Source organism: Alosa pseudoharengus, unplaced genomic scaffold, assembly GCF_046254945.1.
Source record: "Alosa pseudoharengus isolate Yale_2024_CS ecotype anadromous, Long Island Sound unplaced genomic scaffold, YU_APseudo_1.1 YU_APseudo_1.1_scf_10, whole genome shotgun sequence".
Classification (NCBI taxonomy): domain Eukaryota; kingdom Metazoa; phylum Chordata; class Actinopteri; order Clupeiformes; family Clupeidae; genus Alosa; species Alosa pseudoharengus.
This window is the reverse complement of record NW_027468565.1, coordinates 37,812,323-37,838,700: the sequence shown is the minus strand read 5'-3', so window position 1 is coordinate 37,838,700 and position 26,378 is coordinate 37,812,323. Positions and strand designations below refer to the sequence as shown.

At 40.4% G+C, this 26,378-nt stretch overlaps 2 protein-coding genes across 4 annotated transcripts; one reads left to right on the top strand and one right to left on the bottom strand.

Annotated features, from left to right (window-relative positions):
- Positions 1-726: 726 nt before the first annotated feature.
- Positions 727-4,462, bottom strand: LOC143138838 (zinc-binding protein A33-like). The gene is made up of 5 exons (XM_076299258.1): positions 4,445-4,462; positions 4,052-4,300; positions 2,455-2,477; positions 2,255-2,373; positions 727-1,879 (listed from the first exon to the last, which is right to left on the bottom strand). The coding sequence occupies exons 1-5, from the start codon at positions 4,460-4,462 to the stop codon at positions 1,341-1,343; spliced, it is 948 nt and encodes a 315-aa protein (XP_076155373.1). The 3' UTR covers positions 727-1,340.
- On the top strand, positions 3,299-26,291 carry LOC143107610 (GTPase IMAP family member 8-like). 3 transcript variants are annotated; one of them, XM_076271503.1, is made up of 12 exons: positions 3,299-3,416; positions 4,698-4,780; positions 5,170-5,221; positions 8,491-8,565; positions 16,604-17,293; positions 17,479-18,180; positions 18,281-18,979; positions 19,304-19,978; positions 22,825-23,119; positions 23,663-23,759; positions 24,550-24,676; positions 25,178-26,291. In XM_076271503.1, exons 3-7 carry the CDS (start codon positions 5,191-5,193, stop codon positions 18,814-18,816), a joined length of 2,034 nt encoding a protein of 677 aa, XP_076127618.1. In that variant the 5' UTR covers positions 3,299-3,416; positions 4,698-4,780; positions 5,170-5,190; the 3' UTR covers positions 18,817-18,979; positions 19,304-19,978; positions 22,825-23,119; positions 23,663-23,759; positions 24,550-24,676; positions 25,178-26,291. The 3 variants fall into 3 exon arrangements, with proteins under 3 accessions (XP_076127618.1, XP_076127619.1, XP_076127620.1); XM_076271504.1 differs by lacking the exon at positions 8,491-8,565; XM_076271505.1 differs by lacking the exons at positions 3,299-3,416; positions 4,698-4,780; positions 5,170-5,221; ... (3 more) ...; positions 23,663-23,759; positions 24,550-24,676 and having other exon boundaries at positions 18,814-18,979.
- The last annotated feature ends 87 nt before the right edge of the window (positions 26,292-26,378 follow it).

Sequence of the window (26,378 nt, the reverse complement as noted above, 5' to 3'; positions counted from 1 at the left end):
ATATTACACCACTGTCTGTGGCAGGTGAATACACATCTGCAGTAAACTTTTTTTAGTATATATTTTTAGGCTTTTTATGCCTTTATTTGATAGGACAGTGGAGAATGACAGGAAGCGAGTGGGAGAGAGTCGGGGTGGGATCCGGAAAGGACCACGGGGCGGGAATCGAACCCGGGGCGCCGGTGTATGGTGCAGGTGCCCCAGCCAGTTGTGTCACAGCTGGGGCCCCATCTGCAGTAAACTTGTAATTTTCTCTACACTTCTCCTCTTCATCTCAGTGATTCTGAGTCCAGTGAATTAGCAACGGCTTCACAAATGTAACCATTACAAGGAGCTGGACAGGTAAGGCATTACATTACATTACATTACATTTGGCTGACGCATTTTTAGCCAAAGCGACTTACATATGTCAACTATATTACAAGGGATTACATTGTCCCTGGAGCAACTTGGGGTAAAGTGCCTTGCTCAAGGGCACAATGGTGGAAGCCGGGAACCGACAACTTTCAGGCTACTGCACACTAGCCCAGTTCCTTAACCGCTACACTACGACCGCCCCGGCAAATGGATGGGTTGGATTTGTACTGACAAAAAGGCTGTACAGGAAGTCCCCATGAAATATACTGAAACACTGATAAAACTAGTTAATGTCACATAAATTAAGCTCATCTTTGAGAAACAAGATTTGAACTTTTTGAATTTTGTTTGGTATTTAAAAACTGTAACATATCAATGTTACATAATTACAAGCTTTGTACACTAATGATATTCGTTCTGAGGAAACATGAATGATCATTCTTACTGTTAGTGTTTTTACGTAAAAGCAAAAATCTCTTTAAACAGCAGTGTGGACACAAAATACTGCCTTGAAATACAATACACTTTGATTTATTAGTATGGTTTGATCTTAGTGGACGAGGTATGCTTGAGCTGCTGCTACTTGACCATAGAAAAGATGTAGTGGGAGACATTGTGACTGAAAATGCTTGGCAGTTGCACTGGAGTTGCAATCTAGATACACTTGAATAATGGCAAACATAATAGTTGGATGCTGCAAAAAGTAGGCCATATGCAGTTGATCAAATGCCACTGATGATGTTCATATTAGTCCAAGTAAGAAAGTTAACCTGCACAGTTAGCGGTGGTTGGAGGTAAAGTTTACGTTTTGCCATTGCTTTGTCAATATAGTACAGCTGCTACTGACATCTAAGCAGCAAGTACAGATTATTTAACAAGATTTAAGAGTTTCTTGGTTGAACAAAATTAATAATTTTTAGGCATAATTCCAACATTTAAGTTAAACTTTTTTTTTTTACTTTGTACATTGTTAAAACTATAATTCAAAGTTTTTTCACTGTGAGGAATACCTTAAAGGGGCAGATCTGAAAACTTGTTTCACTTTCATCACCTTCAGTACTAAAATATGGGAACAACTTGTCCTTGAAAGTGACCTTGTAAGTGTAAATATAAGACATGTCACTGGGGTCGTAGAAGTACACTTCTCCTCTCTCATAGTCCAACTGCACTCTGACCCTCTGAGATTTAGTCTTCAGGGAGAGGGTCTTAAGAGGTGCTATATATTCATCATTAATCTTTTTTACAGCCCAGAACCCATATTTTGGACCTAAGAATGTCACTCCCTTCCTCTCCACCGTCTCCTTGGCTACACCCAAACTCCACTGGCTCCTGTCCCCCACCTGCACCTCCCAGCAGTGCTTTCCTGAGGTGAAGCCCTCAGAGCCCAGCACATCATTATACTTCATAAAGCGCTCTGGGTTTTCCAGCTGGTGCTGTTTGGTTTCCATCTCTCTTACACTTGTCAGGTCCTCAGACAAAATGTGCCGGGGACTTGCGGTACTGGCGTCCAGGATTACAGGGTCTGTAAAAAATATAATTCAGTATCGATTATTGAGTATTAGCTTTGTTTGAATTTTAGCAGCATTTGTGGCTATATTTATGTATAAAGAATTGAGAAGTCAAAAACATAACCTTATCTAATCTTTGAGTCTCACTTAGCACATTTACTTAGTTTTACTAATTTTGTCTCACACACTAAGCACAAGTTAAACCATGAGTGAGTGAAATCAAAATGGTATTTTCTTCACATCTGTTGCTATAGGCCATTTTGAACGTTTTGAACTAAAAATACGCTTTTAACAACTGTATTCAACAAAATGACTGAAATTGCTGCCACCAGACCATTTCTGCACCCATACTGAGGTCCTCAAGATCAGGCCTGCTACATGTACTTTACGATACTCTACAGTGTCCACCATCTTCTCACAGACTCTGTACCTGAGGTTGCCCAGGTGCTTGGCTACATCTATCAGAGCCCCTGATAGCAGCGGTGGGTCCCGTAGTGTGCACTGGGCTCTGCAATCACACAGAACTCAGTCAACAGACAGAACAACTGACAGCAGAGGAGAAGAGTCATGAGGAGTCATGATGACTTACCTGCTCTTTGTGCTCTGGTATCCCTACAATATAAAACACAAATATTGATCAAAATAATATAGTATAGCCTACTGCATATGAGTAGAGTAGGTGATTATATATGGATAAACAATTAAACAATAAAACAACAGCATTATACCTTGAGAAAGGGCACGATGCCTGCTTCAGGTCATTTTTCACATGCTGAATTGAGTCCTTTAAAGGGAAACTTGGCAGGATTTCCCCCTCTGCTGGAGAAATTGTGCATTATGCTATTTCAAACTGTGGGAAAAGGTAACGATAAAGCACATGGATTTGTTTAGAACGGTTAGCATAAGTTTGGCAGAACTATGTGGATGTTACAAGGTAAGAAACACGATTTAAAACTAGTTTCTTGTTTCTCACTTCTCTTTTCGGGACGGTAGTCTCAATCTATGGTCTCAATGTTGCAAGGTTGGTTTTCCGCCTGAGGACGATAGGCGCAGAGGGGAAAGTCACCATTTTCACCGGAACAGGTCATTTAACCATCCAAATGATTTCTAAACGGGTTTATTACGTTGAAATAGTTGCCAAGTTCGCCTTTAAAGTCTGAATCTGCTCCTGAAGGGTCTTTATTTCTCTGCCAATCATCTTCCCCTTCTGCTCCTCTTCCTCCCTCAGTGCAGTCAGTCTGGCCTCCTCTTCCTCTCAGGAACTGACGGAGCTGCTCAAATACCTCCTTTATGCTTCTCTCTGTAGCAGCTAGCTGGCTCTGTACGCAGTGATACACATATTTATAAATGTAAACAGGCAACAGGCATACAGGCAACAATAGATTGTAAGTGTTTAAGTAAGTAAATAAGTGTAAAAGTGTAAAGTACTCACTTTTGTATGTTGCACCATGTCCTTATAAACCTTTTCAGTATCTGTGCATTTTTGCAGATTTGTCTGCATTTTTTCCAAGTCTGACTTCAGTTTCTCCTGACACAGACACAGATGCTGAGGTAATTCTCTATTTGTATTTGCTTTGAGATTTCTCTTCAACATTGACACCATAATTGGCGTAGGTGTATTATTTGGTATCTCAAATATACTAAAACCATATGCTATAGCCTATTATTGGTTGAAGATACTAAACACAAACATTGCTCAACTCAATGCTCTCACAGGCCACACAATACCTGTAGCTCATGCATGAGACACCTCGCTCCTTCACTGACTTTGTACTTTGCCTATAAATTACGTCTCTAAATGTTTAAATAAATGATTAAACATGAATATGCTGCATATATTATGTTGCAAAAGACTGCAGCTTGGTTGCACACACATTTTGCCATTTGGGATCTGTATCCAACCAGGCTTTATATTTAGCATTAACTTATAGCCTTAAAAGTAAGGAAAATAAATTTAATACAGACAAATATCTCTGTAAACTACATAGGGCATAAAAGAGATTAACAGAATCATCTGAAAATCTGTATCTGCACAAAATGCGAACATGTTAATTAATCGTTACTCATTGTTCAAAGTCCAGTTCACTCCCTTTACTCACATGAGATCTTTACCACATTCCTGATGCTATATCACCACCACCTATTAGAAATGCTGTCTTTTTTTATGACCCTGTTTGCCATCTTACCTTCATGTCTTCTACAGCCTCCTCTAAGGGTATGACTTTGTGTCCAGAGTGCTTTGGTGGGTTTTGGCAGTCGTCACACACAGCCCTGTCTTCGTCCACGCAGAACCAAGCTGGTGTTTTAGTGTGTTTACTGCACACCACCTCCTTCCCCTTGTCTGTGTTTTTATCCAGTTTAAGGCGTCCATTGAAGGAGTCTGCCAGTTCCTTCAAGGAGAAATTAATTCCTGGTTTCTCCTTGGATGACTTTCTCTTACAGACAGGACAGTTTCTATTCTTTACTTGTTTCCAGAATTTAGACAGACATGTCTGACAAAAGCTGTGATGACAGCCAAGAGAGACAGGGTCCTTAAATGTCTCAGAGCAAACATGACAGCACAAAAACCTCTCGACAACCTGCTGTTTCTCAGCCATCTTCACATCCTGAAATGGCATCTGTCTGCCTGTTTGGCAACTCTTGTGATAGTCTTACTGGTGCTTGCAGGCACTCCAATCTAAGCAAGCTCCTCCTCTAAACACTTTGTTCCTCAGGCTGCAAGACTTACAGTATCAGCCAATCACTGTCCTCCTGCCCAACCTGATATTGTTATTGTGCTTACTTGATCATATGCCAACACGTGATGTCTTTCACTTCCTCCTACTGATGCAGAAGTTACATACGTAGACAGGAGTGCTGGTGGAAGGTGCCGAGTGCCGAGAGAAATGGAATAAAAGGACTGTATATATTTTGAGGTAGGACAAATAATAATTATTGTCAATGTCTGAACAATTAAATCAATATGGGGTCAACGGTGTGATTGCAGTAGCCTAATGTTTAGGCATGTCCACATTTTGCGAACGCCCAGTAGCCTTGCACTTTGCGTTTCATTTCTTGTAAGCTACATTTACAAGAAAGGATTAATTGTAAGCGTATTTCTGGATGAGAGCAGAATGTGAGTAGATGAGTGTTCAGTTGATTGGTAAATCATGTAAAAGTGATTCTCATTCTTTACTCTTAAGAAATGTCCTGAGAAGACTGCAAAACATAGCCTAGTTTCTTCCTAGTTTCTTCTGCAAAACATAGCCTAGTTTCTACAATGATGTTTTCATTGTAAGCTCTAATGTTGGCGACTTGTGTTCAGTTGACAGTGTGAAAACAAATCATGGACAACAATGGAGAAAATATCCATTTGGGTGAGTTAAAAAGTTACTTTTCCTTTTCATGCTACTGCTTTTTACGTTTGAGGATACCAAATAAATACACAACAAGAACAAATATGAACATTAAATATATAAACAATAAATGCAACATAAGTGTTTTGAAAGCTATTTTGACTGTGTAAGACATTCAACTCTTAAAACGAATGTGTTGAAAACAACAGAACTTGCATTGTTTTTAACACATTCTGTGTCCAGATAGGGAAAACACAGTTTGTGTTGTTTCCTTTTTCATTTGTTACACAATATGTGTTGAAAATAACACAACTTGTGTTGTTTCTTAACACATCTCTGTGTCCAGATAGGGACAACACATTAGTTTTAAGGGTGCATGAATAAGTCAAATTGTGGTCATTATTCTGGATGTTTCAATCAGAGAGGGCTGAACCTGATCAAGGAACTTTGGTTTTAATTCTCTGCCATTTAGGCTAACAGTCATTATCAACAACATCAGAAGCATTGCTTTGGAACAGGTTATACCAGTTACACTAGGCGGGTCAATATATGAAAAAAAATACACCTAACCTCAAAAAAATTGATACAAAAGTTTTTTCAACTGATTATGATACCTTTAGATGTACTTAATAACATATTAAAAATCTAGTAAAATCTGAACCCAGTAAAGGGGTCATTTTCAAGATGGCGTCCAAGATGGCCACTAAGCTAATTTGGGATATCTGAAGCATTATTCAACCTAGGAAAGTGTTTTTCGTGTTTAATCAGATTTAGAGGTCACTGATTCATATATGTCACACTAAAGTATCAGTTTAATCATTTTCAAAGACTTATCATTTTTAAGATGGCGTCCAAGATGGCCACCAGAAGCTAATTTTGGCTATATCTGAAGCATTATTCAGCCTAGGAAAGTGTTTTTCATGTTTAATCAGATTTAGAGGTCACTGAATCATATATGTCACACAATCCTTCATTAAATCATGCCACCCTAAAAAGATGGTTGTGGCGTAACAAAAGGTCATGAATTAATTATAATCTATTGAATTGTAATTAGTCCTTCTTTTCCACAACTTTCCAACCATACTGCCAATCAGTGTTGGGAGTAATGCGTTACAAAAGTAATTTAATTACTGTAATATATTGCTGTTTGCGGTAACGCGGTAATGTAAGGCATTACAAAAAAAAATTTGGGTAATATTTACTCGGTACAAACTTCAGTAACGCGCGTTACAATGCATTTTAACCCAAAAGTAAGCGCTTGTTTTGTTTTGATACATATTCGCTAAAAACCACCGCGAGAAAAATAGTATCTCCTGATACTGGTTGAAGATGACTGTGGCTGCAGCAGACTCAAAGTCGGACTCTATTTGCGGGATGGACATAAGCCTACGCTCATTATTTTTAGCTTGTCAGAGACAAGGATATGAAGAACAGTTAGTCCACTTTGTGTGCGAAACCGGAAGATCTCACTATGCCTCGCGAAATAGCAAGTCATTTAATGAAACATCTAAAGTGGTGCCACGCTAATGTTTTTTATTCTTGATAAAACACAAACTATGTTCTTCTAGTGCATGTCAGCTTTGAGCTGTGAACTTGAATTAAAGAGAATAAAGGGATAGAAATGCAGAAAAGGATTGTGTAGCCTGGCAGTGCCACCTCTCCCACCACGCGCATCACGCACTTTGCGTAGGGCACCAAAGGACAGAGGGGGCACCCAAATGTAACCAATGAATAGTAGCTTTACTGCAAACTGCGTTTCACTCTTCATCAATAACGTTTACAATGTCAGAATGCACTAACACCATGGTACATGGAAGTTTGATACTTTTTGGGTTCTCTCAATCTCCACCACGTAGTACTAGTAGAATGGAATTGGTGGGTCTTCAATAATTCGTTTCCCAAGCATTTAGGCTACATGAAGCACATGATATGCCAAGTCGACAAAAAAATCCATTCAGATAGCTAGGTGGATACCAGGCTCATCATTCACTTTTATTTGCTAAACGAAATGTGAAGCAACATGTCATTGCATACTTTCCAAAGCAATGAAGGCTGCTTAAAACAACTTAACATTGTGCATATTATTGTTAATATTGTGCTATCAATGTAACTCAACAAACAAGGCTTGTAAACAAGAGCTGGCAAAAGGGCATTATGAAAACGTAAAGATCAATGCTCTTAAAGTGACCGTGCACCATTTATAAGAAAACAGCATTTCTTCAGAAATTAATGTTAAAAAACACACAGTAATGGTCTGTATAATAGGCCTTTTATTTTACTTTAGGTGTTTGAGTTATCATTTAAATGTCACTCACTCAAAGCCACTCACTTAGGGCACCGAAATGGCCAGTAGGCCACCATCTTGACATGTCTTTATTAAGCTTTGATTTACAATAGGCTCCAGTGTTTCCCATACATTGACTTATTTGTGGCGGCCCACCACAATATCAACATTGACCACCACACAATAATTTTCCAGGTTGTGCTAAATTGTGCTTAAATCTGGTTGGCATCATATCCACGCTGCGCTAATTTGTTAAAAACTGTTGCATTCAAGTTAATTCTGCAAACCTACCACCACAAATAGAATTCAATTCTGTGGGAAACACTGGGCTCTCTATTATGCAGGCCTAGGCCTTAAAGTTACATACAGTATTTATATCACAATTTACCAGACTTTGACCTTTTGTCGGTTTTTAACAAAATTCTGACTATGATTGTTCCTTGTTTTGCATCATGAGCACTGCGCCTATTGCATTCTTACTGTATGTTGTTAGCCTTAAGCCTAGCTCAGTCATTATGCTATACCACATCTCCCTCCATTGGAAGAGCAATGAGTTGCATTGAGCGTAATAAACTGCATTTAGAATGGCAAATCCATATTTCTAGATATTTTGGTGAAAGTAACTTAAAAGTAATGCAATAGTATTGTAATGCCCTACAATTTAGAGACAGTAATATTATAATGTAACTAATTACTTTGAAATGACAGTAATAAGTAATGCATAGTACATTAGGATTTTGAAGTAACTTGCCCAACACTGCTGCCAATTCAGTCTACTTAAAGCATAGAGAACAATAGACATCATTTCATTTTCCTTTTTTTTCACGACTTTCTGTCAGTTCAGTCACATACATATGACAGACTATTAGGGCCACACATGAAGAAAACAAATATTTTTGCCATGATGAGAAGCCAAACCCAACATGTCGTTTAAAGTCGACATGTCAATATTAAACACAACATTTTGAGAATAAAGTTAAAATATCATGTCAACTTTAATCTCTAGGATCTCTGGTGTCCGCAAAAGACAGCATTCCAGAAGAGGAGAGTTGCCTTCACTACTTCCAATCAGACAACAGAGGTGATTGGTGAATTAAGATGCCAAGTGATGGCTGTACTTTTTGGTGGAAGTACACAGACTCTCTTACAACATAAGGCACAACACCCTCAAGGTTGTCCTTGCGCCAGAACGTCTCCCTCCAACTGAATTTGCTAGTAGGCTAAAGCTTCACAGCTTTTGAAAGTTATCCGCTGTAACTGTGTGCATTTCTGCAAGACACTCTTCTGTTAATGTAGATATGGATTACGCTTCACTGCTGCCTGAACATGTCAAAATGAACAATGTGACAATCTGCACAACTTCCTTTCAGAGGACTGGAGGATGATGGATAATTATATAGTAATTATTTCTGATATACTAAATATAGTTTAAGATTTAATTAGCTCCCCCCTAATGATAGATGCCAACATGTTTTGATGTACATGTAACAGAGGTCGTCTCTCCCCTCCCTCGATCACTCTGCGTTGTGTATAAAGGATGGACGCCACAACCGACCTTGATTATACTGTTTATTGCTCTCTGGAATATAGGACAAAACAAACACAAATCAGGCAGGGAGCGAGCCAGTCGCGTCACAGCTCCTCTGCCTCAGGACAGTAAAGAAAGCGGCAAGACCACGAGACACGCAGTTAAAGGCGTGAATCGCCATAAAAGTACATGTGAAAAGACAATAACAAAAGTACATAAAACAAACATGGCATACCTGGAATATAGGACAAAACAAACACAAATCAGGCAGGGAGCGAGCCAGTCGCGTCACAGCACCTGCCAATCAAACAGGTAGCCCACGTTTAAATACATTGTCAATTCACCAGGTCTGTAAGCTAACTAGTTAACGCCGCTACACCTGCAGCCACGTTAGCAGACTGTAGCATGTAAAACTGAGGTAACATAAAAACAGTGATTAAACAAACGTAACTCGTAGGCTATATAAGGTGTGCAACACCAGAAAACAGTTCTTTGTGAAAAATGCACAATACAAGTATATAAAAGATATGATGTATTGTATGCAAGACTCCACATACCTCTGCCTCAGGACAGTAGCAAAAGAGGCAGAGGAGGGGGCTACATGAACACTTAAGGGGTCTTCAGCGTGGGAACCAACCCCTGCCACACCCAAGCCAGACCCCCCTCCAACCTACTGTACCTCAGAGGCGTGGGAAACAAAATATGTCTATAGAACTTATAGAAACGATGGGGAAATTCAGGGAAGCATAATTAACCCTGCTACATACACAAATATATTATGCATGCCTATGCATGGGTTATGGTTCTCTAAAGTCATAGAACAACCAGAACTGTATATATTCTAAAAGCATAGCATACCCTGTACATGAAATATAACATCAATCAACTTATGTTCCCATCTTCCACCACACTTTGCATAATACATAGGCTACTCTATTCTGTGTAGGCGGATCTAGTGTACAGCTGATACATTTTGGTATGTACAAATTAAACATCCTAAACTATATATTTTATGAAAGCATATAACCTGTAGATGAGACATAACACCAGTTAAGACATGTCCCATCTCTTTCTCCATGCCATGAACAATACATTGCCCTCTATTCTGTATAGGCGAATCTAGTGTAAAGCAGATACATTTTGGCATACAGTCCAGGGAAAACAAATCAAACACCCTAAACTACATATTTTTTAAAAAGCATATAACCTCTAGATGAGATAGCACCAGTTAAGACATGTCTTATCTTCCTCCATGCCATGGAGATGGTTCATAATCCTGTACTGCATTTGCTCTGTATTAAAACACATTGATTTTAATATATGGCCGAAAAAGGTAGAGCATTGAAACATTTTCAATATTTCTATCAGAAAGACTCAGGAAGGTACAATGAAAGATAACACACGTTTTAATCCATCAAAGGATATACAAAAGGCATAAGCAACAATAAGGCAGTCTTTGGCATAGGCCCCGTCCTCGGTCCAGGTCACAGAGTGTGCAGACCCTTGCAGATCCTGCCGGTATGAGACGGCAGGGGCCGAGCCTACCCCCAAAGAATAAGAAAAAGATACCCACGAGAATGCTTAGATGGTTATCCTCTCTGAAATAAAGCATAACAACATTAAACAGTGCATGTTGTATTATCCGGTTGAGCTCGGGAGATGAATCAGAGAAAGCAAGACAGACAGCAGAGACAGATGAAGAATATACTATTAATAAAATAAACTGATAATTTGATGTGGATGATTATGATGATGGATTCAACCACCTGTGACTCAAATTCTATGATTGATTTAAAGTTATGGAAGGGAATTGCGCTTGCAGATGTTCAACCCATTGAACGAGACTGCTTGAGTGACTAGTGCTTGCAGAAGCTTAGCTTAAGGGTTGACTAACAACGTGCAGGGCGATGAGCTTGCAATTACAAATGCTCAGGGTCAGTGCAGAGGATAGAGCCTGCAATAACAATGCTCAGGGTCAGTGCAGAGGATAGAGCCTGCAGTTGCAGATGCTCAGGGTCAGTGCAGCAGAATAGAGCTCGCAGTTGCAGATGCTCAGGGTTAGTGCAGCGGGATAGAGCATGCAGTTGCAAATGCTCGGTGGACAATGAGCTTGCAGTTGCAGAAGCTCAGGTTAGTGCAGAAGAAATAGCGCTTGCAGTCAAAGATTATGACCTGCACAAATGCGACCAAGCCAGACGGGCACCAGAACGAAGAGATGAGTAATAAGATTAAATTTAGATAACCGCCACCAGACATTTGCAAGAGGAAGTACATTGATTACAAAATGCTCATTACTGCTGAGTGAGTAATTAAGAACTCAGAAACCATACAGTCCATAGATTCTTGTGAGCCTTGTGACTAGTAAATGGAGTAGCTAGCTCTTAATTGATAAGCAAGTTGATGTAAAATATTACAGTTTGTGAACTCCATTTGTTACGGTTCAATGGTGAACAGAAGCTGCAAGGACAAGATGTAGAGGAGATGAAATTAACAGACTACTGTCCATCCGGCAGAGGTAAAGCCATGTTAAAGAAGCTAAATAGCACAACGTATAGGCCTACTATTAGGATAGAAATGTAAACAAGCCAGGTTTAGATTAATGAATTAATTATGTTGACTTACCCAAAATAACAGCACGGTGTAGTGTCCATGACTGATTATATACGATTTAAGTACGACCCCTAAATGTGATTACTTTCCATGAGCAAGCCACATCCAGAGGAAAATGACCAGCATGGTCTGCAGCGATTGCAGCGAAGTCGAGGAGCTTGCCCAAGCTCAGAGTTTTCGTAAGCTCGGTTCTTGCACGGCAAGGATGTAATGCAATGTGGTGCAAATCCCTGTGGAAAGTGCTTAATGATCGTTCTCAGTCCAGGACCCGAAGCGTGGAGACCCTCGCAGATCCTGCCGGGTGAATACGGCAGGGGCGAAGCCTACCCCCAAAGAGAAAGATGGGAAAGGCCTACCAGAGGGTAGACGTGAGGCTGGGACACTTCCTGGAATAGAGCATAATCAAAGAGAACATTAATATGAGACAAATCCTTCGTTAATAGTAAAGTGATTCATGAAAGGAAATGAAACCAAGAACAGATGATAGGAAAAGTGTACTCTCTTGCGGGTACAGAAGACATAACCAGCATGGTCTGCAGCGATTGCAGCGGGGAGCTGCACGAGCTCAGAGCTTTCATAAGCTCGGTTCTTGCACGGCAAGATGTAATGCAATGTGGTGCAAATCCCCGTGGTAAGTGCTTAATGATCGTTCGGTTGGATAACGATTGATGATTGCGATTTGATGATGCGATTCGAGTCGACTGTCGAGTCGCGTATGTATATGATGAGAAGTGGGGTGATGGAAGGATAAAGGAAATTAACTGTTGTGACGTGATTACCCGAGGTTGCTTGCAGAAGCTAGACCAAGGGCGGCGGTGCGTAGTGACTAGAATGTATTAACACTTTATTCTGTGCCTAAAGTGCCGGCTGTGCGTAGTGACTGGAGAAGAGTGGCTCGGGTCCATCGTAATTAATATAATGCTTTAGCCGAGCCGAATAACCACCACCAGACCTTTGAAAGGTAGCTTACCTTATTTGACACTTGCAAGAGCTATTTGCGCATCTAGAAGGGCTTTATCCTGAGGTCTTATATAGGACTCGTAAGCCGACGAAGACCATCTTCCGAGCAACTTGATAGAAGATGCAGGTAATCCTAGAGCGGCTGCTGACGTTGCAGCGCCGATGCGAAAGGGATGGCCAGTATATAGGGAGGTTGAGAGCCCGCAGCTACCAACCGCTGTCGACAAGCGGATTCTGAACCATTGTTTAGACATAGATAACCCAGTGGGTAGAAGAAAGAGGTGCATTAGGAGAAGTGTGTGGGTGAAGTTTAAGATAGTTGATCATAGAATTATAGGGACAGAGGAGTTATTTACTTTAGAATCTCTGATAATGACAACAGAACCTGAGGTGTCCATTTTGGAATGTTTCAGAAATACATAGAAGTGGGAGGAGAAGAGGATGGCTGAGCAAGCCAGATCCTGAGAAGGGTTAAGAACCTGGCTGTCAGAACAAAATTCCCCAGAGCGCATGAACCCATAGAAAGCCATGAGGAACACGGCTTCAAGGAGTGAATGATGGGGAGTGAAAAGAGAGCCAGGGTTAACTAACCAGCAGCAGACCTAAGGACACAACAGGACAAGACAAAATACAATCAACAGATACATAGCTGGAGTACACTAGCACTTATGGATGGTCGCTGTGGATGATTTAGCATACCTAAAATAAAGACAAGAGATGGAAGAGTAATCCTCATCATGCTGACTGGGTGAAATAAGATTAAATGTGAGCAAAGCACTGCTCCAGAGCCAAGAGTAAGTGGGTGTTTAGAATATGTGATCCAGCATCACAGACCTAGTAAATTAAATAGTTAGAGTGAATTGGTGATGTAGCCTAATAATTGCTGGTTGATTTGATTATGACGATTGAGAATTATGTGATTGAGATTCGAGGACATATGGATATTCGATAGTGAATTGCAAAATCTAATGATTTAACAATGCAAGTTCACTATTCTGCTGCTCCTACTGTGGTGGGATAAAGACATGAAGGGTTAGCGTATAGCTTAGATGAGGAGGTAAATAAGTTGACATCACATGACCTGGATGAAGTAAGATTAAATATGAACCAAAGCACTGTCCCTCGATGAAAGTTTTGGCTATAGGCCTACGTGAACCAGCCCCGCATCCCTGCATGAAGTAGATAGTTACGGTGAGGGTCAGTACTCCACTGCCGACAGATGCATACGCTTAAATTAGAGAGAGAGGCATTTACATTAAATGAAGAGGAGCTGCTCCTGAAATGGAAAGATTATTAAGATGTCAAGTAATGAAGAAATGGGAAGGAATGCCATCCCTGTGCTTGCGGCTGCCGTGACGTAATGGGAGATTACGAATGACGACAAGCAAAGTGCATTGTGCTTGGAAAAGTATATGAGTGAGTGCAGTATTGGCCTGAAGGAGAGTTTGTGCCTGCTATAAGTGTTGCTCTTTTGGCAGAGAAGAGTTTGAGGAAAGATCTTGTTCTAGTCCCTACAGCCTGAAGACCTGCAAGGAGGAATGGAGTGGTTAGAGAGGAGACATAGCATTTTCAAAAGGACCTAGCAGGCAGGCAAATAAACAGCCATGATACATTTACGTTGCCGTTAGTTAAATCAACGAACACAATGTATGGACCTACATATTATGTACATAACCAATGACAGTAACAGACAATGACAGACAATAATGATCAGCCAGACAGGAGAATGAAAATAAGATTAATATGGCCTTCAGGTGCATCGGAAATAGTATGGTTAATGACAGTAGCCTAGAAAGGGACAGGGACTAGGAAGAGTACTTTTGTCCCTGTTGGCCTTCCATACACGACAGCCTGACCGGCGAGACAATTTGCCTAGATGTGGACCTAGCAAAGCTGCATCATGGCAGCTTTGGCAAGGAAACCATCGCGAGTGTCGATAACTGGAGTAACGGAGTTTTTAAACGGTTCCGTACATGTATGTTAACAGCGAAGTTTGACGGTTTTCGTCAGAAAAGTTTAGCAACCATATTTCCGTTGTTAGCGATACGACGTTAACCTCATTAAGCAACTAGGATCTAACACGAGACTAGGGTGAAAGAGAACCTTCAAGCCGCGGAACTTGTCTCTTTCCGTTGATAAGACCGGGCGGACAACCCGAACAGTGGCAACAATTTGGCCTACCTTACTCTCCGACGTTTACGAGCTACTATCCTACATAGAAACCCCCGAGACTTTGGTGAGATGCGTCCAACTCGGTTGAAGCGAACGTAAGGTAGGCTAAGCTACTATGACTGCATCACATGTTAAAGTTGTGGCGAAGTGAATGACTAGCTACCCGTGCATGGATACGGAACATCGAAAATCGGCACCTGAAAGCAACAGGCAGGTGCAAAGTAAAGTGATTATAAAGGCTGATGCAGACTGGTGATTGGTCGGAAGTAATGAATGAATGAGTGACGCATGCATTGAGTCTTCCTGACAGAATTTACGCTAACGCTTCCATTACCATTTAAAATCATATTCTTGTTTAATATGACCACAATTTGACATCAATTTCACCCCTGTATGCTGAATAGTAATTGAGATATAGCCATTTTAACCTCTTGACAGCCATTTTGGCGGCCATTTTGAAAACAACCCCTTTCCCAAGTATTTTAGTATGTTATTTAGCATGTCCAACAGTACCAGAATCCATAAAAAAAACTTTTGTATCAATTTTTTTGACGTTGAACCCTATATTGACCCGCCTACTGTACTTACTGTGTTGACAGACCTTACTGTGAACAATGGGGAAAAAAAGAACTGTTGACCTGATGTACTGTATATGAATTAAAGACATTTCTTTGGATGTCTAAATGAAGACAGCTTAATTCATTAAGCAATGCATTTTGTTGGGTTGAGAAAAAATATTTTAAAAGCAACATTATGTTTTTTTTTTTACCTTAAAATAACAGCTCAAACTAATTTTGATGATATGCTGACTAAAGGCCAAATCATTGTCTGCATGAAAAGCGCCGCTCGATAAAAAGTATTGTTGTCGACAGATGTCACAGGCACTGGTCCTACACTAGCAACTAAAGGTCAAATCAAACCTTGTTTTATAATAACTTGGAGATTAGGCTACCTATTCTAACATTACATCTTATAACAAAACGAAAGCATCTGTTGCCAACTGGCAGAGGTGGAAAAAGTACTAAAATATTGTATTTAAGTTAAAGTACCAATACTTTGATGAAATATTACTCAAGTACAAGTTAAATTACCGATCTGAAAATGTACTCAAGTAAAAGTAAAATGTATCATTTAATCATTTAGTAGCCTATCATTTAGTAAAAAGTTCATTTAAAATGTAAGTAAAATTAAAGAAAAAATCCCCCAAAACAATCGGTTTTACCTAGCTCAAGTTGCTGCTACTCGAGCTAGGTAAAACCGATTGTTGTCGGGGTTTTTTGTACCACAGCAGTCTACTTGATGTCGGTGACCTCGGGAAACGGAGATCTATGTGAAAAACCACGCTCATCCTTGCTCCCTTTGCAGTGAACAGTAATCCAGCTGAAAAGCTGCTCACAGGCAGCTGAGGCAGGCAGGCCCATGTTGAGTTTCGGAGAGAAACTGAAACTGTTGGAGAGGAGTTTTAGCAGATCCAAGGGCGTTGGACTGGGGGGAAAGTGGGACTGATTACTAGGGCCCCAATGGAGGACAGGGCCCTTTAAAAGGAATATATTTTATTTTACCTGAATATTTTCATTTACAAATTAAATGTCAAAATGAATGTAAAGTCTGACTTCTGCATACAAAAAATAGTGGAAAAGACCAAAAGACTGAGCATCGCTAGTAGTGGGCCGCTAATTGTTTTGCTACTGGCAATGTCTTTCTCCAAGAAAACCAAGTTGGGTTACAAAAAACAAAGGCAAGAATAGGAAAAAGAAAGGTATCAAAATGAGGGAAAACAACTGCTAATAAACTTCTTTCTAAAGGTCACAAACGTAATTTTTTTTTAATTTTTTGCACTCCATGACAGGTCTCTCTGAAATACGCATTGTTCTGGTGGGGAACAGGAGATCTGGGAAAAGCTCAGCTGGAAACACCATCCTCGGCAAAAAGGAGTTTCATTGCAGGAGGACCACACAGAGTGTGAAGAGACAGGGAGAGGTAGCCGGGTGGCAGGTCACCATAGTTGAGGCTCCAGGATGGTGGCGAAATTACCCTCTGGAGGAAACTCCCAGGCTAACAAAAGAGCAGATTGAGTTCAGTGTGTCTGTGTGTCCACCAGGACCCCACGTCTTTTTGCTCGTCATTCGTCTGGACTCTCCATTCACAGAGACACAGCAAAGAACCACTGAAGAGCACATGAACCTTCTTGGCGAGAGAGTTTGGAGACATACAATAATGCTGTTCATCTCTGGGAACCAACTGGGAGACACCAGCATAGAACAACACCTTATACAGGAGAAAGCTCTTAGATGTCTTGTTGAGAGATGTGGTAACAGATACCACATCCTCAAAAGTTTGCAAAATGATGATGGCACACAGGTCACAGAACTTCTGGAAAAGATTGACAAGATGGTGACTGGGAACAATGGCTGTCATTATGAGGTGAACACAGAGAGAATACAACAGCTGGAAGAGAAGAGGAGGGAGACTGCTGACCAAATAAAAGAAAGAATGGAGAATGTGGAGCGACAAAGAGATTTTCACAGGACGTTAAAAGGTGATCTCATCAATCCTGGTATAATATATGTTTGTTATTGTATCATTGTTTCAGTGAGCTTTATTTTTGCTAATGAATTATGGGCAAGATGTAAGGAATGTTTAATATTGCATTTAGAATAAATATTAAATGTTCCACAAGGTGAATGTATACTGAAATGATACTTTTGTGATACTTTTGGCCAGATGACGCATTCCCTCTCTCCAAACTGGGGGTCTTGCTCCTGGGCTACAGAGCGGCAGGAAAGAGTTCAGCAGGAAACATCATCTTGGGGAGAGAGGAGTTTGATCTGAAGACAATGGCTCAGTGTGTAAAGAGACAGGGAAACGTAGATGACAGGCAGGTCACTCTGATCGAGGCTCCCGGATGGTGGAGAAATTACCCTTTGATAAATACTCCTCGACTGATCAGAGAAGAGATTGAGTTTTGTGTCTCTCTGTGTGGCCCAGGGCCCCATGCTATACTGTTAGCTGTGCGTGTGGACTATTCATTTACAGAGACCCACAAAAGAGCACTAGAGGAGCACCTGGGCCTTCTCAGAGAGAGAGTCTGGAATCACACTTTAGTGCTGTTTACCTTTGGGGACTGGTTAGGTGACACCACAGTTGAGGAGCACATTCAGAGTGAAGGAAAAGACCTCCAGTGGCTGGTTGAGAAATGTGGAAACAGATATCATCTGTTTAATAAAACCAGTATTGACCACAAACAGGTTACAGACCTTCTGGAAAAAGTAGAGGAAATGGTTGCTTGGAATGGCAAACGTCTTTATCAAATTAGGAATGAAAGGATAGTTGAGCTAGAAGAACGAAAAAGGAACATTAAAGAAGAAAAGATGAAAAGACTTGAGATGGTCGAGAAACAGAGAAAACATCACAGAGCACTAATGGGTGAGTTCAAATGTTTAAAACGAGGTCATTATTAATGCTCATGTATGTCTTATCAAAGGTCAATCTTTGATTAAATTAAACTCATCTTATTATCTTTCAGATGATGCAGTCCCTCTCTCTGAGCGGAGGGTTGTGCTCCTGGGTTACACGGCAACAGGAAAGAGTTCAGCGGCAAACACCATCTTGGGGAGAAAGGAGTTTGACCTGAGGAGAACGGCTCAGTGTGTGAAGACACAGGGAGAAGTAGCAGGGAGGAAGATCACCATGGTTGAGGCCCCTGGATGGGGAAGGAATTGCCCTTTAAGTAACACTAGCAAGCTGACAACACAGGGGATTAAGCTCAGTGTCCCTCTATGCTCCCCAGGCCCCCATACTGTAATATTAGTTATCATGGTAGACACAGCATTCACAGATACTAACAGGGAAACATTGAAGCAACACCTGGAGCTTCTTGGTGAGCATATCTGGAGTCACACCATGGTGCTGTTCACGGGAGCAGATCTGCTTGGTGATGTGGTCATCGAGGAGCATATTGAGAGAGAAGGTGCACCCTTGAAATGGGTTGTGGAGAAATGTGGGAACAGATACCATGTTTTTAACAATGAAGAAATAGACAATGACACACAGGTGAAATAGCTGCTAGAAAAGATTGATGAAATGGTGGCAGGAAATGATGGACATTTTTATCAAATTCCCAAAAAGATCTTTGATGAAAGAGCGAAGGAGGACATACAGAACAGGGTGAAGGAGAGAGCAACGAAGGTTGAACAATTCAGAGAGAATCAGAGATTACAAATGGGTGAGTGTAAAAATAAATATATAATCATAATGATAATAATATTATAAGCAGTAGCAAATGGTGTCACTGCATTTTCACACACTAAAATAAATACCTGGGTTATCATGCTGAAGTTTCAGTGGGTGATGAAATTACTTACTATGTAGCCTATTACATTTACATCCGACACAATCTTGGAGGCCAAAAAAAGCATGTTTTGTGTTCTTAGTTTGAGCTTTGATCAGGCCATCAGTGAATAGTCCTCATAGTTCCCTTTTAGTACAACTCATTATGTAGAAAGAATCAGGGATAGGAAGTGATGTTTTTCAATTGTTTTCCCGTTAGGCGATGGTCCCCATCTCTCAGATGTGAGGATTGTGCTGCTAGGACACACAGGATCTGGGAAGAGATCAGCAGGAAACACCATCCTGGGTAAGGTAGTGTTTGACTCAAACAGCACAACTCAGTGTACGAAGAGAGAAGGAGACGTGGCAGGCAGACATGTTACCGTGGTGAAGCTCCCGGGATGGTGGAGAAACGACCAACTGGAGAAAACCTCTGAAATGACCAAACAAATTGTGTCAAGTATGTCTCAGTGTTCTCCCGGACTTCATGCACTTCTACTGGTCATACGTGTGGATACGACATTCACAAATAAAAAGAGAAAAGCAATGGAGCAGCATCTGCAACATCTGAAGGCCCCTGATGTATGGAAACATGTCCTTATATTGTTCACGTATGGAGACTGGCTTGGAGGTGCAACCATTGAGCATCACATTGAGAGTGAAGGGCATAACCTCAAGTGGCTCATGGACAAGTGTGGGAACAGATACCACGTCCTCAACAACAAGCAGAGAGGTGACAGTGCCCAGGTCAAAGAGCTTCTTGAGAAGATAGAGGAAATGGTTGCCGGGAATCATGGGAAACTGTTACAGTTAGAAAAACCAGTAGTTTCACTAGAAGTGGAACAGCTGACCCCTTCCAGGCGATCTAATAGCTACGGACTCCTTCCACCTAATAGTAAGTATTTTCACACTATATAATCTATTATGTACTAGCACTATTAATTGGTGCTTATACACTAACACTAATATTTAACTATTAACAGTGAATATTACTTGTCCTATAAAGATTAACTTGGAATTTGAGCAGGCAAAAGATAATTGATATACATCACAGAGTAGGGGTCATGCACATACTTCACCCTCCCTTAATAACAGTCCAATATGAGGCTTATTTATTGCACCATAGATGCTGGGCCCAGGGGCGGAGCTACGTGGTGGCCAGGGGGGGCCACGGCCACCACTGGTCAAAGCTTGGCCACCCTGCTGGCCCCCCCCCCCAGCTCCGTTCAGTTAAAAGTAAAAAAAAAAGAATTGCTGCCGTTTTCGACAACACTTTGCAAAGCAGGGACTGAACCAATTACTGCACTCTATCTATGACCATTGGCCCAGTCAGGAAGTGTAGCCTACGGTTCTGATCACATCATGAGTAGGCCTAGTGCAGCAGCAGCAGCAGCGGGACAATTCAAGTCATCTGTTAAAAACACTTGACAGTAGACTAGGCTAGTCTACTACTTAACCTCAGTAACAGGTGAGTTGAGTTGGAACATTAATGCTAATAAGATGTTAGAATGTGTCACGAATCATAGCCAAGTGAGCTGCGTTGGGCTGTCCTTGTTAGGTAGCCTAGGCTCTGACATTGATGTGTGGGGCTGATCAAAAATAATCGGATGCCCGCGGGAACGCTGTTACAAGAATATTTTGATAAAATTCGGGTAAAATGCAAGCATATTAGGCACATATCTCCAGATGGCTCCAGGTAGGCTAATAGGGCCTAGCCTAGGCTACTTTATAAATACATAATTTGCTGACTGCGTGTGGTTCTTGCCATAGCTGGTCAGGCAGAGGCAGGCTGCTTTGCCTGAATTCTTTGTTACATTGCTCTGGAACTGTTCATCGCAGCGAGATGAAACCTTAATTGTGTGACAGAGCAGAAGTGGGGCTTTCCAACGAGACTAAACACTTGCCTGTGCGATTAAGTATGAAAATAAAAATAAATATCATGTAATTAAATAAAATTGATTCATATTTACAGTTCACCTGCGCACCCATTACTCTCGTTTGAATTACTTGCGAACCCGTGATCGCATATATATGGCAAGCATATCAGAAGAAAGAGGAGACACAGGGCTATCTATTGGTACCAAGTATATCGTTCCTTCTGGGCTATACAAACAGACAACGTGACTGCAAAATAAAATAATGTACAAAAACCAACGCTGCACACCCATTACTCTCGTTTGAATTAGGCCCTACTCACAAACCCGTGATCGGATAGATATGGCGCGCATGTCAGGTGAAAGAGGAGACACAGAGCTATCATTTGATACCAAGTGCATCTGTCTGGGTTATAAAACAGACGAAATGACATCAAAATAATAACTTCATATAGCTCGACTTACCCCACGTTTTTGTGTGTTGTGGTGGCAAAGCATGTTCATAATCCAACGCTATCATGTGTTTCTCTATGGCAAAGCATGTTCATAATCCGGTTTTGAGATCCTAGCGAATTCCTGCATGGCATCCAATTCGAGACTCACATTGCATCCCAATTTATTTGACAAAGAAACACCTTTTTGCCTTCACTTTGTTCATGACAATGCAGTAAAAAGTTGTTTTAGAATCATCATGAGTGTATACAGAACTTGCAAACTCGGGTTCAGTCAGGTCAGATCAGTTCGTGTCACAGATATGGAGCGCAGAAAGGGCATTTTTCATTACTGTGTCAATGCCACTTACAATGACCAGGATAACTGCTTATAACTAAAGGTAGTGAGAATGGGCAAAAATAGAGTAGCCATAGGGCTAAATAAAAAAATGGCATTTATTTCCATAAGGCACACACCACATATTTTTCACATTTGCTCAGCCCCAGAGAGTCCCTCCACCATGGCAATGATATTGCCAGATTCACAACAGTCTGCCCTATGCACACATGTGCCAGCTTGCAGTGGTGAGATACATGTCAAAATATAAGAATTTTTATAATACTCTATTTGTATTTTTATTATTTAAAAATCAAAATGAAATCAATGCAAGTATTAATACATGAAATAGTGGCAGATCTGGGTAGCCTAGACTCTGTTAAAAAACAATATATAGCATGTGTGTATGGCACTTACATTCACCAGGATAAATGTTTCTAAGGTAGTGAAAAAGCCCTTAAAACAGTCTAGGGTTCTAAGGGTTAATTTCTTAATTCAGAGCCATGTTACTTACAGCCAAGTACTTGGAGTGGATATCAGAAAGAAATATAGTTTGGCCATCAGTATGAGATCAAATATATAAATACAATATTTGTAGTATTTATTATTGTTCTTTGAGTTAACATCATTTGAATAAAACTGATTAAGTAAGGTGCATTATCATAATATTTTTTATTGGCATTGACCTATTTATGGAAAATATGTTGGAGTGGCCAACAAACTGACCTGTGTATCAGTGTTGGCTTTGCACAATTTATTGCAATTATTAAAATAGGCTATCCTAAATCTTCAAAACTTTTTGAGTAGTTTTCAAATAGTAGTGCCACCCCAATAAAAAGTCTGTACCCAGCTGGCCCCCCCTATAAAATAATCCTGGCTAGGCCCCTGGCTGGGCCTGTGGCTATCCTTTTGTTACAATATACAGTATCTTTATTTGACTCGTGACACCTGACTGGACTTTAAAAAACCTGAATGCACCCATAGTATCTCAAAATACATGTGGTTCAACAATAAGATTCAATACTCAATGCTTTTCTAATATTCCTATCATCTTATATTCCTATGTCTACTAAAAGAAATATCTCTTATGTTCTCTCAGTGAGTGCTGAGAACAGATCTGAAACATCATCATTCAGAGCGTCTCAGGCATCTCTCCGATCAGACGTCAGTTCTGTATCTCTGGCGTCGACATCCAGCTCTTTATCCGTGAGCTCTGGATATGAGTCTGCCAGTTCTGATGCCGGATCCATGAAAAGCTCCAGATCCACTAGATTTACTAAATTCTTCAAGAGAAAAGGAAACCTTGGAGTAGTCGCTGAGGATCAGGAGAGATCAATTCATCACAACAAACGGAGAGGTCACCATACAACAAGAAGAAAAAGGACTATCACTGAGTAAGTACTGTAGATGAATCGGGTAGTAAATAATAACCTCAGAAAATACACTTTGTATGGTTAAAAATAGCATATATGTCTCGTGTCACATGGTCATATCCTTTTATCTCTTAGCATTACCATGTTTTAACCATTGAGATTATATTGTGCTTTATATTATTTCACTGATATTATATAAGGGAATGAGGGAATTTATATTGAGGGAATACATGAATCATGGAGCAGATCTTCTCTTTCACACCAAACTGTACAATATGTATTTTAATGAATATGTTAAATAGATTACATTGATTGTATGTGAAATTATGAAGAGTTTGTAACAAACATTCTGTATTTAAAATGTCATAATAATTTATTAAAAGCTCACTGTTAGACATTTCAGCAATTTCTACAGTACTTTACTTCATATCACACAGTAAAATACTTTAAATTATTATTAGAGTAAGTTACTGTAAATATGGTGATTTTGCGTTATGAGTGGGGTAAGTTACCAGGTTTTTTTAAAATTGTGGTAAGTTACCCGTTTTTTTAAAATTACGATAGTGTACGTCACCTGTGACCCCACACAAGTCAGTTTGTTCCTCTACAACGGCTAGCTGCTACTGTTTCGCCACTGGACCTGAGAGAACTTGACAAAAAGGTAAATGCACCGTAACAAAACAGACACAACCCTGTTCATGGGTCTTCTTTTCGTCAATGTTTGGTAAAATAGCAGCTATCGATATAGTATGACACCGTCAACTTTCTGCCAACAGAGTGAACAGACATAATGCACATTGACATAACTTAGAAGCTAACGTTAGCCAATGTAAAAACTCTAGGGTGACTGATTAAGTGCTAGCATGCTAGACGTCCCCGATTTTGGTAGTCTGTCCTGTCCTGTCCTGAAACCTAGCTGTATAATGTCGGTTCGCGATGTTTTGTTTAAATTGGCAGCTGCTCTGGCTATCATCTTTGCAGTTCAACTGCTGGACGTTTATCATAGTAGTTATTTACTGAGGTATGGTGAGATAGCTAACGCTAGCTTTAGGTTAGCCCAGGTCAGGGGTTGGTAGCATTAGAATACCAGTGGGCTATGTGTTTTTGTGTGTTTATTTTGTTTCATATTTAGTCTTTATCAAATGAAGTGTTGTTGACTGGATAGCGCTGAATAGTTTAACGTTGGTGTTGCATGTTAAGTGAGCCAGTAGCTAGCAGTAGTGGGCGGCTAGCTTGCAGGAGGGCAGGATCGATCTCTGTAACATTAACAGTAATCTGTGTTCACATTAAAACCCTACACGTCTTTGCTTCGATCTGTCATCACCTATGGTTGTAGCATGTCCTAAAGGGGATGTAAAAAGCTTCACCTTCATCATAACTGTTAACGTTACTGAATATGTATCTAATACAATACTTTTTTTTCATCTTCTCTTGTCTACATTCTTCGAAAGGAGGGAAGTAAATGTATGAAACCAGGACAGGTGATGAAGAGCCATTGTGACTTTCTTCGTTTGTGTCAAGACTGACACTGTTGGCAGCACTCTGTTTATAACCAATGGAGTAATTTTTAAGGCCAAGGTGAAGTGAAATGTGTACTTTGGATGAAATAAACTTTTCAATATTTTGCAAAGTTTGGCTGTGTTAATTTGATCAGCAGTAGGTTACTTCTATATGATACATTTAAAAGGATAAATAAATACAATATTATAATTATAGCCTACACACAATATGAATTATTAATAGTAATATTAATAATAGAATAGTGTCCAGTACAGTACTGTTTATCTGAAGGTTTACAGTACTGTTACTGTAATTGAGATACAGTAGTGGTACTGTAAATCTGAATTACAGTAACTTACTGGCAAAAGTGCTGCCAGTTAGTTACTGTAAAATACCACTGAAATGTCTAACAGTGCTGTTTCTTTGATTAAAAGGGTATTTGACGTCAACACAGTATGAGGTTTATCACAAAACAGAGGTTTATGGGATTGTCCTGGCATCTATGACAGGAGAAAAAAGGCTGCACTTTGCATACAAAAGTGTTTATTGTCCTGACATATTTGTGGTTGTATCACCCAGGCCCACAGAGGACAACCCATCAGAACCGTATGCAGTTCTGCAGGAACAGCAGCAGCGGATCAGCGCCAGCTCAGAGCCATGTCTGGCCCAGAGTCACGTTACATGAGCCCAGACTGACCTCATCCCTACACAGCCTCTCTACCCCACACAGCCTCTACACCCCACACAGTCTCTCTACCAGACTGGTTTCCAGACTCACTACTTTGTTTGACTTTGTGAAGAAAGTCTGGCCTCTCATGATTGGGAAACGTTTCCAGCTCTTAACACAGTGGTTGTCTTTACCTTCATCTTCATGATGTTTTACACTGAGGTCAAGGGAAAGTGGATAGAAAAAGGCAACAGGACGGGAAATTTTGAGTGCAGCCTGAGAGACATGTTGTGTATGTTCATGTCCCATATGACATGCAGGGGGCACTGTGGGGTTGCACATGCTCTGGGTCAAATCTCAATTGAAGATGATAATCTTAGAATCCCTGAGACTGAATTCAGTGCTGAGCCTGTGGCAGCTGTATTCTCCCAGTGCTCATTGTTGCTGTTGTTTTTCCACAGAGTTTTTTATCCTACTGAGCAACAGGGATGTAGGGAATATGAGGTCATGTTTCCTGCTTTCATGAAGTGTATACAGCTCAAACTCCCTCTTATATTAAGCCTAATGTGGCATGGTTTTGCTGGCAAAGTGTCTGTACTTGGATTGTTGTGTACTATCTAGATATCTTATGTCACCTATTTATAAAACAGATAATATACCAAAAAGAGTGAGAGTGATGTGTAATTTACTTTTACCTTTGTAAATTAACTCACATAAGGATATAAAGTAAGGACATATCCTCCATAGGATTATGCAGCACAGAACCCTAATCAGGTTCTAGATGCCATAAGGTTTTGATAGATGGCCATTGGCCAAGACAGAAGAAGTGATCAGAGACATAATTTTTACTATGAATACATATATTCATATCTAGGCCCTGAATCTGATACCGATCTAACCTGGACCCTGAAATGGTCTATTTGTCCATTTTTCTCTTTCACTAGAAAAGAAAGGGAAACTCAACATGGATATCTATAGCAGGTGAAATATGCGCCACAGTGCATAAAAAAATAGCACCACTCTTCAAAATTGATCATTATGACCCAGAATGTGCATCATGTCATGCCACAGGCTAGCCTAGAAATCTAGAGGCACCCTAGCGGTAGCAAATGT

Coding starts and splice junctions, on each gene's coding strand:
- LOC143107610 (XM_076271503.1), top strand. CDS start 5,191: ATGGACAACAATGGAGAAAATATCCATTTGG. Junction 8,566..16,603: donor CTTCCAATCAGACAACAGAG/GTGATTGGTGAA, acceptor ACTCCATGACAG/GTCTCTCTGAAATACGCATT. Junction 17,294..17,478: donor TTTTCACAGGACGTTAAAAG/GTGATCTCATCA, acceptor ACTTTTGGCCAG/ATGACGCATTCCCTCTCTCC.
- LOC143138838 (XM_076299258.1), bottom strand. Junction 2,478..4,051: donor AGGCTGTAGAAGACATGAAG/GTAAGATGGCAA, acceptor TTTATATTGTAG/GGATACCAGAGCACAAAGAG. Junction 2,374..2,454: donor TACCAGAGCACAAAGAGCAG/GTAAGTCATCAT, acceptor GTGTGATTGCAG/AGCCCAGTGCACACTACGGG.